This window comes from Coregonus clupeaformis, chromosome 11, assembly GCF_020615455.1.
Source record: "Coregonus clupeaformis isolate EN_2021a chromosome 11, ASM2061545v1, whole genome shotgun sequence".
Lineage (NCBI taxonomy): Eukaryota > Metazoa > Chordata > Actinopteri > Salmoniformes > Salmonidae > Coregonus > Coregonus clupeaformis.
The window spans coordinates 40,448,332-40,464,416 of NC_059202.1; the positions used below are offsets into that span (position 1 = coordinate 40,448,332).

The 16,085-nt window shown below is 40.4% G+C and overlaps 1 protein-coding gene across 1 annotated transcript in view; it reads right to left on the reverse strand.

Moving 5' to 3' along the window:
* Positions 1-14,680, reverse strand: part of LOC121577385 (homeobox protein aristaless-like 4) — an 81,609-nt gene extending 66,929 nt beyond the window's left edge. Inside the window, exon 1 of the mRNA XM_045223630.1 lies at positions 14,250-14,680. Coding sequence (XP_045079565.1) covers positions 14,250-14,589 — 340 coding nt within the window. The 5' untranslated portion in view covers positions 14,590-14,680. The remainder of the gene's footprint in view (positions 1-14,249) is intronic.
* Positions 14,681-16,085: the final 1,405 nt, after the last annotated feature.

A 16,085-nucleotide genomic window follows, 5' to 3' on the forward strand; every position in this document is an offset into this window, starting at 1 on the left:
CACTGTAAGGTCTACACCTGTTGTATTCGGCGCATGTGACAAATTTGATTTGATTGATTATAGCTGAGACACGAGTTTGTAGCGTTAGCCTCGATAATGATGATAATACCTAGTATAAGAGTTGCAATATAGTTGATATGTTATGGTCAGTGCCGAAGGAAAGATAATGAATCGTCCAAAATATTCTGAAATATGTGAAAAGAGCACAGCCATTGAACAGCAGTAAAGATATGCAAGGTATGCAGTCGTTGTACAGTCGTTGAAGTTTAACAATTGTGGGAAAACAGAAAGGTTCTCATAAGCATGATGGCGGTGTGCGTATACTGTATGTATTTCAAGCTAGGTGTGAACATAACATGCACAGAGGGAATATACACTACATGACAAAAAGTATGTGGACACCTGCTCGTCAAACATCTCATTCCAAAATCATTGCTATTAATATGGAGTTGGTCACCCCTTTGCTGCTATAACAGCCTCCACTCTTCTGGGAAGGCTTTCCACTAGATGATGGAACATTGCTGCGGGACTTGCTTCCATTCAGCCACAAGAGCATTAGTGAGGTCGGGCACTGATGTTGGGCGAATAGGTCTGGCTCGCAGTCGGCATTCCAATTCATCCCAAACAGAGCATGTGAGCGGAGTTGAGAGGTTGGAAATCCTGCTCATTGCTCATGGAGCGCTCCATGTCTTTTCCAACCGCTCCACTAAAAACTGCTCCACAATCACAGGAAGAAAAACTGCAGCTCCAAATTCGCTCCAATCATTAAAATCACAGTTTAACCAACACCCATCTATTTTTGTGATTACCTGGAGCTACCATTTGGTTTTGAAGCATTGAAACCAAACCATATGGATTTGAATTTAAAGTATTTGAATAAAGATGAAAAGGTGAATGTAAGAAGCGCACATCATTTCAAATAGGCTACATGTCATATTAAACAGCATTTAAACACTCTAAATTGGTCAGGAGCCAGACAGGGAGCTTAAGAAGGAACGAAAATGAATTATTTAGGCTACATTATTTCAATTATTTCAAGGCTATAGTCTACAAAGAAATACATTGTGAAGCATTTGTGAGTGCGACACAATAGGCTGGTAGGAAAATAAAGCGCTCAGCATTTAAACAACATTTTGTTGTATTAAATCATTATAGTCTATAAATTGCGCATATAGGCTGTGGGTTACTTTGAATTAAATTCAAATTAAACGAAAAATGACTTAGAATTCATTTTTAGAAACAAGAGTTTGGCCAGTCTGTGGCTTCAGGCTCATGCGATGGTGCCTGGAGAACAGGCCAGCAGCGGAGATTATCCTCTCCACACTTGCAGAGCCACTGAGGATGCTAAACACCCTTTTGACCACTCTTGCCAGGCTGGGCAGAGATGCAGAGTTGTTTTTTTATTTTATTCTAGGTAGGCCTCAGATTCCACAATGATTCTTTAGTTGTGGACACAACATCACCGCACTCCCTCTCTTGCTCTTGGTCCTCATCTTTGGTAGTCACCTTGATTTAGCACCTGTGTGTTCTATCAGTTTCGTTATGAAAATATTTAGCGAACTCCATGACAGTAGCTAAAGCAAGGGGCTATAGCAGCACACAAGTAGACTACAAATGCATGCTGGGCCGGGCATGCTCTGAGTTTGTGAAGAGAGCGCTACTGGAGCGAAATTGGAGCGGGCGAGAAGGCCGACGCTCCAGCCTTTGGGAATCTCGCTCCAAACTCCAGTCAAATTGGGCACGCTCCGCTCCGCTCACATACTCTGATCCCAAAGGTGTTCGATGGGGTTGAGGTCAGGGCTCTGTGCAGGCCAGTCAAGTTCTTCCACACCGATCTCGACAAACCATTTCTGTATGGACCTCGCTTTGTGCATGGGGGCATTGTCATGCTGAAACAGCAAAGGGCCTTCCCCAAACTGTTGCCACAAAGTTGGAAGCACAGAATTGTCTAGAATATAATTGTATGCTGTAGCATTAAATATTTCCCTTCACTGGAAGTAAGGGGCCTAGCCCGAACCATAAAAAACACCCCCAGACCATTATTCCTCCTCCACCAAGTTTTACAGTTGGCACTATGTATTCGGGCAGGTAGCGTTCTCCTGGCATCCGCCAAACTCAGATTCGTCTGTTGGACTGCCAGATGGTAAAGCGTGATTCATCACTCCAGAGAACACGTTTCCACTGCTCCAAAATCCAATGGCGGCGAGCTTTACACCACTCCAGCCGACGCTTGACATTGCACATGGTGATCTTAGACTTGTGTGCGGCTGCTTGGCCATGGAAAACCATTTCATGAAGCTCCCGACGAACAGTTCTTGTGCTGACGTTGCATCCAGAGGCAGTTTGGAACGCGGTAGTGAGTGTTACAACCGAGGACAGACGATTTTTACGTGCTACCCACTTCAGCACTAGGCCGTCTCGTTCTCTGAGCTTGTGTGGTCTACCACTTCGCGGCTGAGCCGATGTTGCTCCTAGACGTTTCCACTTCACAATAACACCACTTACAGTTGACTGGGGCAGCTCTAGCAGGGCAGAAATTTGACGAACTGACTTGTTGGAAAGGTGGCATCCTATGACGGTGCCACGTTGAAAGTCACTGAGCTCTTCAGTAAGGCCATTCTACTGCCAATGTTTGTCTATGGAGATTGCATGGCTGTGTGCTCAAATTTTCTACACCTGTCAGCAACGAGTGTGGCTGAAATAGCCGAATCCACTAATTTGAAGGGGTGTCCACATACTTTTGTATATGTAGTGTACCTTCACTGCCAAACATTCAACAGTCATTGTGTGTGTGTATGTGTGTGTCTGTGTCTGTCGTTGTGCTTTTTGCTATAAAAGTGAACAACGTTATAGGTCTTATACAGTATACCTGTGTATTGCAGAAATGTCAACTAGGGAGCTATGTCCATGGTCCCCAATCTACCATTTAAAAAAGTATTAATAATAAGCTGGGTACAGTTGTGCTTTTGATGGAGAAAATAAATTATAAAGTTGCGCAATGTCTCTGCTCCCTTGAGCACCAAGACCCCACAAGTGATAACAGAAGGCTGTTTACGCCAGAGGCTTTGGCTAGCTTCCCAACTCTATCCTCCCCAAAGCTATGATGCCTTCAGAGCAATCTGGCTGCAACATTTTACAGAATAACACTGCACAGCTTTCCTCCGGGGAGGCATATTGAATTTAATGATCGCAGTTGAAATGGATCTGCTCTGTCATTGGTCTTTGCAAAGTGTTTATGATGCAGGGGTGCACTACCTTGGGCTTTCTTCTTTGAGAAAGACGCATGTAAAATGTGTGTGATGACAATTTAAGCCGAAACAAAAGGCCTGACTCCTATTGTTTGCAGTCACAGGAAAAACAGTTTTACTTTTCACTTTATGGGATACAACTTTAGTGAGAAGAGGTGCCAGCTGTCGAGCTACAATCTCGTGATAATGTAAGGCCCACAATGTTGCTGTAGGCTCTACAGATATAGGATCTTAATTTGATCACCCTGTTGCAGAACTTTCCTCCAATGCAGGTAGTAATGTATTTGAGGTTTTTAAAAAAGGCTTATGAAGTTTGTAATTTCCACTTTGACATTTCTGAGTTGATTTTCCCTTACTAAAAATGTAGGCTATCAACCCCTACAATCCACATAATAATTCACATTTCCTGTTGCTCCAGGATTATTTTCCTGCAGTTAGCAAACTGGCTCAAATTAAGATCCAACATCTGTGGTTCCACAGTCCACAGTTTTACATTTCTCTCACTGCATGATATTGAGGCTTTTCATTTGAATTTCATGCTTTTATGAGTTATGGAAATTTGTTTGGTAATGATATGAAAATTAAAACCAACGATATAAATCATATGATGGATGCACTTTTTCAATGTGGGAATGGCCAAGTGCGTGCAACAGTCAATTCCCACTTTACTTTCATTTTTCTTTTAAGATTATCAAGATTAAAATAAAGTTATATTATGAGACGATTAATAAATGATTGCCCATGGAAATATAGGCTATCCAATAATAATAATAATAATAATAATAATAATAATAATAATAATAATAATAATAATAAGTGGTGCTAGTAATATTATTCCTATTATGATTATATTTTCAATATTGTTGTGATTTTTTTAGTTGTTGCTGTTTTTGGTGTATGTTTTGAAGACTTTAATTTTCCTATTTTTAAGTCCGTTTTAATCAAGGTTCAATTAATGGGCTGTTCTTTCTCCGTAAAACTTCCCCTGCGGTGTACAAGACGCAACAACTCTGGATATTAGAACTGGTGCATTCTTTCTAAAGGTCGCGCATTGGAGCAGCAACACAAACTGTGTCATAACATCTGTATAACAGTTGCTTTTAAATCATTTAAATACACGTAATTCTCTGGAACAAATCTATAAAAGATGTGAGACTAGACCTAGATTTTTATTCCCTTTGTGCTCGGATTTAAACACAAAACGAGATTATTTTATTTTCAATTGATTTCATACGTTAAAAAAAATAAAAAAATGTTTCACACTTTATTAACACTGAAGTGCGTCGATCAAGGCAACAGCAGGCCTATAGGCATCTTGCAATCCCAACTATTGCCGGTTTCGAATTGGTAACGCCATTACACTGTGTTTTCATATTAACATCATCATTACTGACATGATCTTTGTATCCGTTCACCGTCGACATTACATTATTACAACCAATCTTCTAAATTGATATGAACTTGGAACATAGTCCGACACCATCCAAAGTCTCTTGTGGTATGCGTCCATGCTCATAGGATTGTCAACCCGCGCACCTTTTGAAATAGTCCAGGTAATCCATTTCCCTCCATTGTCAAGGTCAATCTGGGGGCCAACATCCATTAATCTAAAGTTAAACCTGCCTCTGGCCAGGTTTAATTGAAGCCTTCACTTAGATCTAGATTAACTCTAAATCGTGCTTCTGGAAATCAGACTTTTTAAATCTAGACTAGAACAAGTCTGAGACTATTTTAAACCATGTCTGAGAAATGCAATTTTAGTTAGTCCAGTTTAAAAGTGCAATTAGGCTAAATCTGTGTCTGCGAAACCGCCCCTTTAAGACCACAGTTATACATTTCACAGAGCCTTTAGTTATGGCCTTATTATCCTCAACTTTGTGGTATGAAAATCCTGGCTCATGGGGCACATCAGACCTTCAAGTCACAATATGTGACCGACCGGCTCGATCTTATGTAGCAAAATTTGAAATTGTGTTTTTTACATTGGATAAAAGTAGAGACTCAGAGCTAGAAAATCATATATCATACACTACAGTTGGGGAACAATGGGAAAGTAATTCTGATTTGAAAGTCGATAAACTTGTAACCTCACTTTTGAGAAAATGGCCTTTGAATGTTTTGGTACACCTACTGAGAGCTTTTCTTTGTCTACACCCATTCAGCATTGTTCACACCCTCTTAAGCTTTAGCCCCACCCATCTCTTTAAGGGTTGATCCGAGTGTTCTGTCCTAACAACAGCAGTAAAGCACCCAATCTAACTGGCCAACGTTGGCTAGCTTGCTAGCTACTTCCAGACACAAATGAGAGAACAGCTCACTCTGACCATTTTACTCGCCCTAGCAGAGCTGGTTAGGCTGTTTTTATGTAATCCAGAGCGTTGGTGACTGCAACTGTGCTGCTGGCAACAATTTATGCTTTTTTTGCCAACGTTTACTGACAACGTCACCGGCCATATTCAACGGGTGTTGAGCGTTCGTAAATTCGTCAGTTATTCTGCGCCCTGGCACACTCAGATGAGAGTGCTCTGAAATCGGAGTAGATAGCCAGAGCGTATTTACCAGCTACGTCTATCAACAGTTGTCGCAGTGACATCATTAATATTCTATTGAAATGGTTACTTGCATAGTGAAGTATTTTGTTAAGACATGTAGCTAGCTAGCTAAACAATGAACCATGATCCCAACTCATGACGTTAGTACCCTGCATGAATCTGCAGGTAGCTAACCAACCAGGTTCAATGTTAGCTAGCTAACATTAGGCTACAACTAGCAAAACAAATTACTCTCAGATACGAATAATATTACTACACAGATCATACACATAACGTTAGCTAGCGAGCCAGAGAACAACTTTCGGACAAAATTAGAAACTTGTAATATCTGAAAATGTAGCTAGCTAGACTCTCTTACTCGTATACATGGATGGATGCGTCTCCCTCTGTCACAGATGCCATGGTTGCCCTTAGTTTGAAGATGTAATCTGGAGACAGGTGTTTACTCCATCTTCTTAGCGATCATAATCTAATTCCACTGATTTCAAAACTCGGTCCTCCGGAAAGTGGAGAGCAACACTTATGCAGTTCTACTATGCGATATATATTTTTTAAAGCCGCGTTAGACAGGATTACCTACACATACTGACAAGCTCAAATAGACAGAAGCATGCTACATGGCAGACCAATCCGAACTCATCTCTCTGCATGTCCAGCCTACTCATTATCTCAGCCAATCATGGCTAGCGGAAAGGTTGATGTCTTTTTCTGTGGCTAAACCAACTAGGCTTGTACTTTAACAATTTTATTCATATTTACAGATGGCATACAAGTTTGTTATTAAGGCACATGAAAGATTCCATAAGGCATTTCTGCCAAAAAATGCATTTTGATAAATAAATAAAGTTTACGTTCAAAAGGCTCTCCTGTGAAGTAGTGACGTGCGGCATACGCCTAGTTTCCTGAAACGAGTCACATATGCTGGTTTGTGAAGTGATTAGTAATTCCTATCAGAATCCAGCCAGAGGAAGGAGATCCAACTATTTGAATTCATTATCACCCACAACCTGTGATTGCTATGGTGAAGGACTTAACAAAGAAGACTACCTAAATCATCTAAACTGGAACAACCATCTCAGTAACATTCCAACCCCTTACAAATTGGATCAGTTTATAAAAATGTAAGTTATTTGTCTTTGTATATTATAGGATAAATTAATCAATCAATGCGTATGAGGAAACATAGATATTAAAACTATTCTAAAAATCTACCTGCGACAAAGCATGCTGGGAAATATGAGAAGGAGGCCCCTCCCACATATGTTTCACTCAGAAAGTTAATGGTAATTAATGAACTCAACACAGTGGAGTAAGAACACCACATAATTGAAAATATGTCTTGCCTCAAATGTCCTGGGCCTCGTTTCCCAGCTGTGAGGTAACTTAAGCATTAAGATGACTGTACCAAATTCATCGTTATTTACCAGCCACATTTTTAAGCGTGTTTCCCGAACAAGCGTGTAGAGTGAAAATATAAAAGCCAGTTGAAGCTTGATCTGAAAATGTGATCGGAGGCTTCGTATGGAGGGTGTGAAGCAATTGCGGAGTCTCCGGAAGCATGCGGAGGCCAAATCAAGCTCTGTACCGCATCGCCGTGGCCTCTCAAATGTTTTAACAATGCGGAGGGCTCCGTATAGCTCCGCATTGACATGATTGGTTGACGATAGGTGGGGGCGGTACGTCCTGTATAAACACAAACACAATTCCTTGACAACTTCAACGCTCCTCTAAGTGCAAGAAGTATGAAAGCCCTGAAGTCTGCGGAGGCTGCATCGCAGTAAATGCTGACGTCGGATTGGCCATGCATAGTTTTTTTGTGCCACAGCTAAGAGTGTCGTTGGGGCCATGTTCGGTTTTTCACTTGCATCAAAAGCAAACACGACTAATAGCTGACATTTCATGTGAAATGTAGGCAAGGCCGATACATTTCGCAGAATAGTTTTTATGAATGAAAATAACACCGTAATCTACAAACTAACCATTTGTCATGTAATGTTCATTGATTTCAAGATTTGAACCCTGGGTGTCTCCTTTGCTTTTTGCACACTGCACCACAAAATATATCTGTCTCAGATAGTTTCTTTTTATACAGTAACTAACCCTCTACTGCACACATTTAGTTTTTTCAGTCTGAGGATCTCATCTCGTGGGAGTCTGTATTTTTGAAGGATCGCTCCATTGTGAGTCTGCAATTGGCTCAGGTTGGTGCAAATATATAGCCTACACCAGGGGTGTCAAACGTACGGCCCGCGGGCCGGATCAGGCCCGCAAACGGGTTTAATCCGGCCCGCGAGATGATTTTGAAAAATAAAAAAATAAAAAAAAAAATTCTGTAAAGTATACAAATGCGCTGCAATTTTTCAATAAAATAAACTGCTGTTCCAATTGCGTCCACTGGATGGCGCAATAGCAATTGTGTTAAGCAAGCAAGCTGTTTATACTGGGGCAGAGCAAGTAGGTCAAGCACGTGCAGCCAATGAGCTACTTTGTTTTGCCCGCAATATTTATTACGGCTTCTACTTTTAACATTATGTGCTTTGGCACCCTCATTGCCCCAATATGTCTCTGTCAAAAAAGAGAAAAGTGGACGCAGAGTGCAGAGTGTTCCAAGAAAAATGGTCATCCTATTTAATCACGGAATTGAATGGGAAAGCTGTATGTTTGGTGTGTTCAGAGCATGTTGCAGTGCTGAAAGAATATAACCTTCGTCGCCACTATGTGAGTCTTCATGCCGACAAATATGACAACTTTCAAGGACAGCGGAGATGAGAGAAGGTGAATGAACTGTTGGCGGGTCTGAAGAAACAGCAGTCTGTGTTTACTCACAGCCGAGACATCAGTGACGCTGCAGTGAAAGCTAGCTACCTCATTGCTAATGAAATCGCAGTGGCTTCAAAACCATTTAGTGAGGGTGAATTTGTAAAAACATGCATGATGAAGGCAGCGGAGATTGTGTGCCCTGAAAAGCGGCAGGCTTTTGCAAATATCAGCCTGACAAGAAACACAGTTGCAGACAGGATTTCCGATCTTTCAGTGGATTTGGACAGCCAGTTGAAGCAAAAAGTAAAGTCATTTATTGCGTTTTCGGTTGCAATTGATGAAAGCACGGACATTACAGATGTTGCACAACTGGCCATTTTTTCATCCGCGGAGTTGATGACACATTGACCATCACCGAGGAGTTCGTGGAGTTGGTGCCGATGACAGATACAACGACAGCAGCTGATATTTTTACCGCACTCGTCGGCGCGCTGGACAGGGTCGGAGTGGACTGGTCCCGCGCTGTCAGCCTGGCTACAGATGGTGCGCCCTCAATGATCGGGAAAAAAGCAGGCGTTGTGACAAAGTTCAGAGAGAAAGTGCAATCTGCAAATGGAGGACGTGATTTTTTGACTTTTCACTGTATTTTGCACCAGGAGGCTTTGTGTTGCAAGTCATTAAAGATGGATAACGTCATGAAGGTGGTCATCCAAACTGTTAATTTCATCCGATCCAGAAGCCTGAATCACCGTCAGTTTGACAGCCTTCTCAGAGAGAAAGACCACATCTATGGCCTGCCATACCACACTGAGGTAAGATGGTTAAGCCGAGGTGCTGTGCTGAGGCGTTTCTTTGATTTACGAGAAGAAATTGAACAGTTCATGGAAGAAAAGGGCAAACCAGTGTTAGAATTTCATTCCGCAGAATGGATGCCGGACCTTGCATTTATGGTGGATGTTACAGAGCACCTGAATAACTTGAACAAACAGCTGCAAGGGCGCAACAAAGTTGTCACGCAGTATTATGACAGCATACGTTCTTTCAAGTTGAAGCTGTCATTGTGGGAGACGCAACTTGCCGGTGGTGATGCAGCTCACTTCCCCTGTCTGAAAAATGTGTGCGCGACCCAACATGTGGCAGACATGAAGCGGTTCAAAGATAAAATAACGGGACTGTTACGGGAGTTTGAGCAACGCTTTCAGATTTATGTTTATATGTTGATGTGCTATTGTTTTTAATTGATTTTATTTTATTTGTATATTTAACCTATTCTTGACTCTGTGGTTCTTGCACTTGTTTGGGGAACAGGATTTCATTATTTGTATCTACATTTCTGCCTGAGAAATGACACCCTGATATAGTTCTGTGATCTGTGAAACAGTTCTGTTAATCACTGAGGCATTGTGTGTTTGTGTGTTCTTTTTCTTTAGAATTTTCAAATAAACTTGACGTGTTTTATGATTAATAGTGATGTTGTGCTTGTACTATTTTGGACACACTGTCCTCAGGCTCCAGCTTTATGTTGTATGTTGATCGTATTAAAACAAAGAAAACAATCTGAAGTTGTTGTTTTTAAGTTATATATACCATGATTTTTCCGGTCCGGCCCACTTGGGAATAGATTTTCCTCCATGTGGCCCCTGAGCTAAAATGAGTTTGACACCCCTGGCCTACACCAACTGACTGCGCGGACGGCGCCGCCAGTTATGTTGGAGAGCAACAATCGGCTGAATAGCAGCCATACTGTTGTTCCGCTGACCTCTGACAATGTCTTGGCATTTATAGTGTTCCGGGTGTTTCCAATTTGCACTGGATAAGATTCAGCTGTGTATAAAACTAAGCTTGACTAAATGTTACAAATGCATATTTCAAATGTACAGTACATTAGAAGAACAAAAAAAGGATAGCACTCCGGTGAATAAACTTAAATAAACATTTGTATTGCCCCACGAATGTTTCGGGTATGAGCCCTTCTTCAGGGTACATAGGAGGCAATGGCAATCAATGTTATGACAACAATACAGACTACACACAGGTGGGCATAAGTATAGATTCTCAAAGTCAGTATTGACCCAATCAAGAGATCCCAGCAGAGGGAGCTGTGGGGGAAACATGAAAATAAAAGACAAATAAATATACACTACCGTTCAAAAGTTTGGGGTCAATTAGAAATGTCCTTGTTTTCCATGAAAACATACATGAAATGAGTTTGAATAGGAAATATAGCAAAATGCATAGGAAATGCAAGGTTAGAAATAATGATTTTTAATTGAAATAATAATTGTGTCCTTCAAACTTTGCTTTCGTCAAAGAATCCTACATTTGCAGCAATTACAGCCTTGCAGACCTTTGGCATTCTAGTTGTCAATTTGTAGAGGTACTCTGAAGAGATTTCACCCCATGCTTCCTGAAGCACCTCCCACAAGTTGGATTGGCTTGATGGGCACTTCTTACGTACCATACGGTCAAGCTGCTCCCACAACAGCTCAATAGGGTTGAGATCCGGTGACTGTGCTGGCCACTCCATTATAGACAGAATACCAGCTGACTGCTTCTTCCCTAAATAGTTATTGAATAGTTTGGAGCTGTGCTTTGGGTCATTGTCCTGTTGTAGGAGGAAACTGGCTCCAATCAAGCACCGTCCACAGGGTATGGCATGGCGTTGCAAAATTGAGTGATAACCTTCCTTCTTCAAGATCCCTTTTACCCTGTACAAATATCCCACTTTACCACCACCAAAGCACCCCCAGACCATCACATTGCCTCCACCATAATTGACAGATGGCATCAAGCACTCCTCCAACATCTTTTAATTTGGTCTGTGTCTCACAAATGTTCTACTTTGTGATCCGAACACCTCAAACTTCGATTCGTCTGTCCATAACACTTTTTTCCAATCTTCCTCTGTCCAGTGTCTGCGTTCTTTTGCCCATCTTAATCTTTTCTTTTTATTGGCCAGTCTGAGATATGGCTTTTTCTTTGCAACTCTGCCTAGAAGGTCAGCATTCCGGAGTCGCCTCTTCACTGTTGACGTTGAGACTGGTGTTTTGCGGGTACTATTTAATGAAGCTGCTAGTTGAGGACCTGTGAGGCATCTGTTTCTCAAACTAGACACTCTAATGTATTTGTCCTCTTGCTCAGTTGTGCACCGGGGCCTCCCACTCCTCTTTCTATTCTGGTTAGAGCCAGTTTCTGCTGTTCTGTGAAGGGAGTAGTACACAGCGTTGTACAAGATCTTCAGTTTCTTGGCAATTTCTTGCATTGAATAGCCTTCATTTCTCAAAACAAGAATAGACTGACGAGTATCAGAAGAAAGTTATTTGTTTCTGGACATTTTGAGCCTGTAATCGAACCCACAATTGCTGATGCTCCAGATACTCATCTAGTCTCAAGAAGGCCAGTTTTATTGCTTTTTTAATCAGCACAACAGTTTTCAGCTGTGCTAACATAATTGCAAAAGGGTTTTCTAATGATCAATTAGCCTTTTAAAATGATAAACTTGGATTAGCAAACACAACGTGCAATTGGAACAGAGGACTGATGGTTGCTGATAATGGGCCTCTGTACACCTATGTAGATATTCCATTAAAAATCTGCCGTTTCCAGCTACAATAGCCATTTACAACATTAACAATGTCTACACTGTATTTCTGATCAATTTGATGTTATTTTTATGGACAAAAAAAAATGCTTTTCTTTAGAAAACAAGGAAATGTCTAAGTGACCCCAAACTTTTGAACTTACACAAACACACAATAAAGATACATTATGATGTCATAGCCTAAATGTTAGCAGGGTATTTTCAGCCTACATATTTATTAACCTTCTACAAAAAACAAGAAAAGGAACATTCTTCATTGAGACCTGCTGGGGCAAGGGTGCCCAAGCTGTCTATAGCCAATGTCTCTCTTTGGAGAACTCTCTTATCCATCCCCATTCGGGTGAGAGGATAGAATGACCTGTAGCACGAAATATGTTATATGTCCTTATGTGTTCCTATAACTTTTTTATATGTGGGTAAGACCAAACGTGAACTTAAGACAAGGATTTGAAAGCATATAAGAGCTCCATTCGCAACCAAGATGAAAAATCCCCTCTTGCCAGGCATTTCAATTTCCATAATCATGAACTTAAGTGCCTTACATTACTATATATGGGTATTGAATTGGTGAAGGTGCCACGTAGGGGAGGAGATGGGGATAAATGACTTCTCCAAAGCGAGACATAGACCTATTGGATCATTTGAAATATGTATTTGTAAAAAAAAATTAAATTTTGTTCTTTGGATGTTATACTAGGATTCAGCACCCGATCTAAGTTTATATATGGGGGGAGTTGAGCACGTTGTTTATCTTTTCATGAAATATTACATTAGATTCTATACATTGCCCATATGAAATATTGATTTATGTCCATTCACACAAAACACATATAAATTGTTTTAGAATTATGTCTTGTGAGGTAAGGCAGAAAAGAAGCCTAATGATGCACTTTGGCTGCTCTAGATCAGGGTTTCCCAAAGTTGGTCCTAGGCCAAGTTAAGCTGACAGACATTCCTAACACTGATCTTAATAAAAGGCATGGAGAAAGTCACATCCATTTCTAATGACTAAATGCACTCTAAACCGGACGATGGGAAAGTAAACACTAGTGTTAAAAATCTGAATACAGGTATAGGTGTTCTCCTGGTTGGAAAAAGCTGCCTATGATGTTTAATCTTACATTCTAAACGCCTGTGTTTAAGATGAGAACACTTATTGGCAAATCTCAATGCTTTATGTGTGTGTGCGCGCGCGCTGCATCACTTGCTCCCAGTCCCCACAGAGGCCAATTCCCGTGATGAGAAATCGTGCAATAAATCATCGGACTACAAAATGTCAGATTATTGCTTAATCTCATATTTCGGGGACTGTCCTCTGAGTTTCTATGCTATCCCTATAGTTCAATTAAATTGATAAAATAATCTATATCAGTCTACTCCCTTTTTGTGTTTAATAAAATTCCTAATGTAAGTTGCATAAGATGGTATGTGCATGAGGTTTGCTGGTGTGTTGAGAAAGTATAGGCTTGTATACTGTAAATATTCAAACATAAACTATTTGCCAGGGGTGCATGGTATTAAAGCTTTGGATAAAAGCGTCTGCTAAATGGCATATATAGGCCAAGGTCAAAATAAATCCGAATATGCCAGAATGAAAGTCAAATCGTTCCGCATTATTTGTCATTATTGTATTGACTTCACCAACAACTTCGCTTCATAAAAGATGTGGTAATGCAGTTTCTAAACAGACAAACGTTAGCATGTGTGTGTCTTCTGTTATCAAGATGCTTTGGGGGATTTTAAATGCTGGCTTCTCTTCACGAACTCCAGTTGCTCTCTGGCCTCTTAGCCTATAAAATCTGCACGTTTCCCTTTAATTGTTAGCCTCCTTGCCCACACGGTTCTGTTAACTCAGTATCCTAGTTATGGCTGTTTGGGATGCTGATTGACTGACAATGGCATAACCGCCTAAACGTTGGTTTTGCTCGTTGCCTCTGAAATTAATAAATAACATACCAGAACTTTTAAACTCTTATTTAAGTGCGGATCCTCTATAGAAATTAATCTGATGTTTTAAGTTTGGTCAACGCACCAGTTCTGAGCGCAGTGGTTTCAATAACCTTTGGATGCTGATTGCACTGAACTCACCATAGCAAGGGGTAGGCGCGCCGTTGTGTCCACTGCTTTCCGGGGGGGTTTTGCAAACTGGTCGTTGCATGAAGAGGTGGTATTTGTTGAAGTTGTTGCTTTCCTCTGAGGCGGCATCCAGTGACTGGCACTCCTGTTGTTGGAAAGGATTCCGAGACTTCTCCCGGTAACCCTGTTGTCCTTTGCTTGGTAGGAACGTTGGGCTGTATTTGGGTTCACTCGTTTGGAATGTCCTTAAGGGATTTGACGGTTGGTGATCCCTGCCGTGTGGCGAAGACGTGTTATAATATGAATCCATCGATGTCATATTACAATATGAAACGCACGTATCTGCGTTCATTCCTAAATTAAAATAAAAAACCGAATCGAAAAAATCCAAACCGTTTCTTCGTTGTCCTTTTGCCCTGCAGCAAGCACAGGCATGCACACACTCTCACACACACTTTCTCTCACACATACTCTGCCGCATCTGGGGTTTGTTATAAAATGAGTCAGATGCTTTCCAGAGTCTTGAAGCAGATTTAACAAATGCGAAGAAAGCCCCCTGAAGGTTTACCGGGGTAAGGAACCAAAATGCCTCGCTTTAGAGATGATGCCACTGGTCCCACTAAAGTCCTCAGCACACGACACTCCGACCTTGTCGCTTCATAGACTTTGTTAAAGTAGAACTAGCCCACCACCGTTATTATTCAGACACCAGAGATGGGTGGTCAAACTAAAGAGCAGATTTTGTTAACGAGGGAGACACAACACATTACATTGGGGGGTGTAATTATTCTGAGTCAGTGGCATTATTTACCCTTTATTTATGCAGGTAGAAATATATATTTTTAGGATACGGTATTTCTACAGAAATACAAACACCAGCACAATGTTGAATAAACTATAAAATACACAATTTATTTACATTATTTTAGGCTTCATTATGCGCTCAATTCATTAACATTGAATGAAATGACCGCTATGGTAATCAAACTAATTTTTAATAAACATTTGTTTTATGTTATTAGCACTATACAGTTCTGTGTCAGCACGGTATACATTTTCATTTTCTCAGTCTGCCCTTCTGCTATTTACGACAACGTTTTCTGTAAGCAGTCAATGATGAAAATACTATTAGTCTTGTTCGTGATTGCTGCAGGGAAACGCGGTTATAGGAATTAAATCTCTCCTCTACGAAAAAAAAAAAACACGTTTACTTTGAAGCTGCACTATTATAGCCTACTGTATTACAATTTATTATGGGGTTATTGTAGACAGTAGACTATTACATTGCAATAATTAGAAGTAATTGAAATGGACAACAATGACGATGCCGATACCTATAGTCGACTTGTAACTAGGCCTATAGTAATGATAGTGACAATTTCTTGTGCTAAAAGCAACATTGACATTGTATTTGAATTAAAAACAAATGTATAAAGCTTGAAACCTATAGCTTCAATGTTTTGTGAAAATGTATAGATGTCAAAGTCCTACCGTTTTTGATGAACAAGTAATAAAGTAAAATCTAATTTATTTGATTGGTAATGTATTTGATTGCATGAACAACATGGTTTCATTTAGTTAACCTTTTAAATCTGACAGATTTATTTGTTGGATATGTTACTTTTTGGAATGGATTTTAGACCACGTGCTTTTTTAACTTGATCCATTGATTAAAAAGCTCAGAAGAAATTGTACATGAATCAAAAAGCAACAGTAGGAAATTCATTATTTTTTTCTACAAATGTAGACTGGAAATATTTTCACCTATATCACGGCCAATCGAAAACCAACAGGAGACAAAATAAAAGTATTTAGGATAATTATTTCATGGATATTTAGACTAGAATA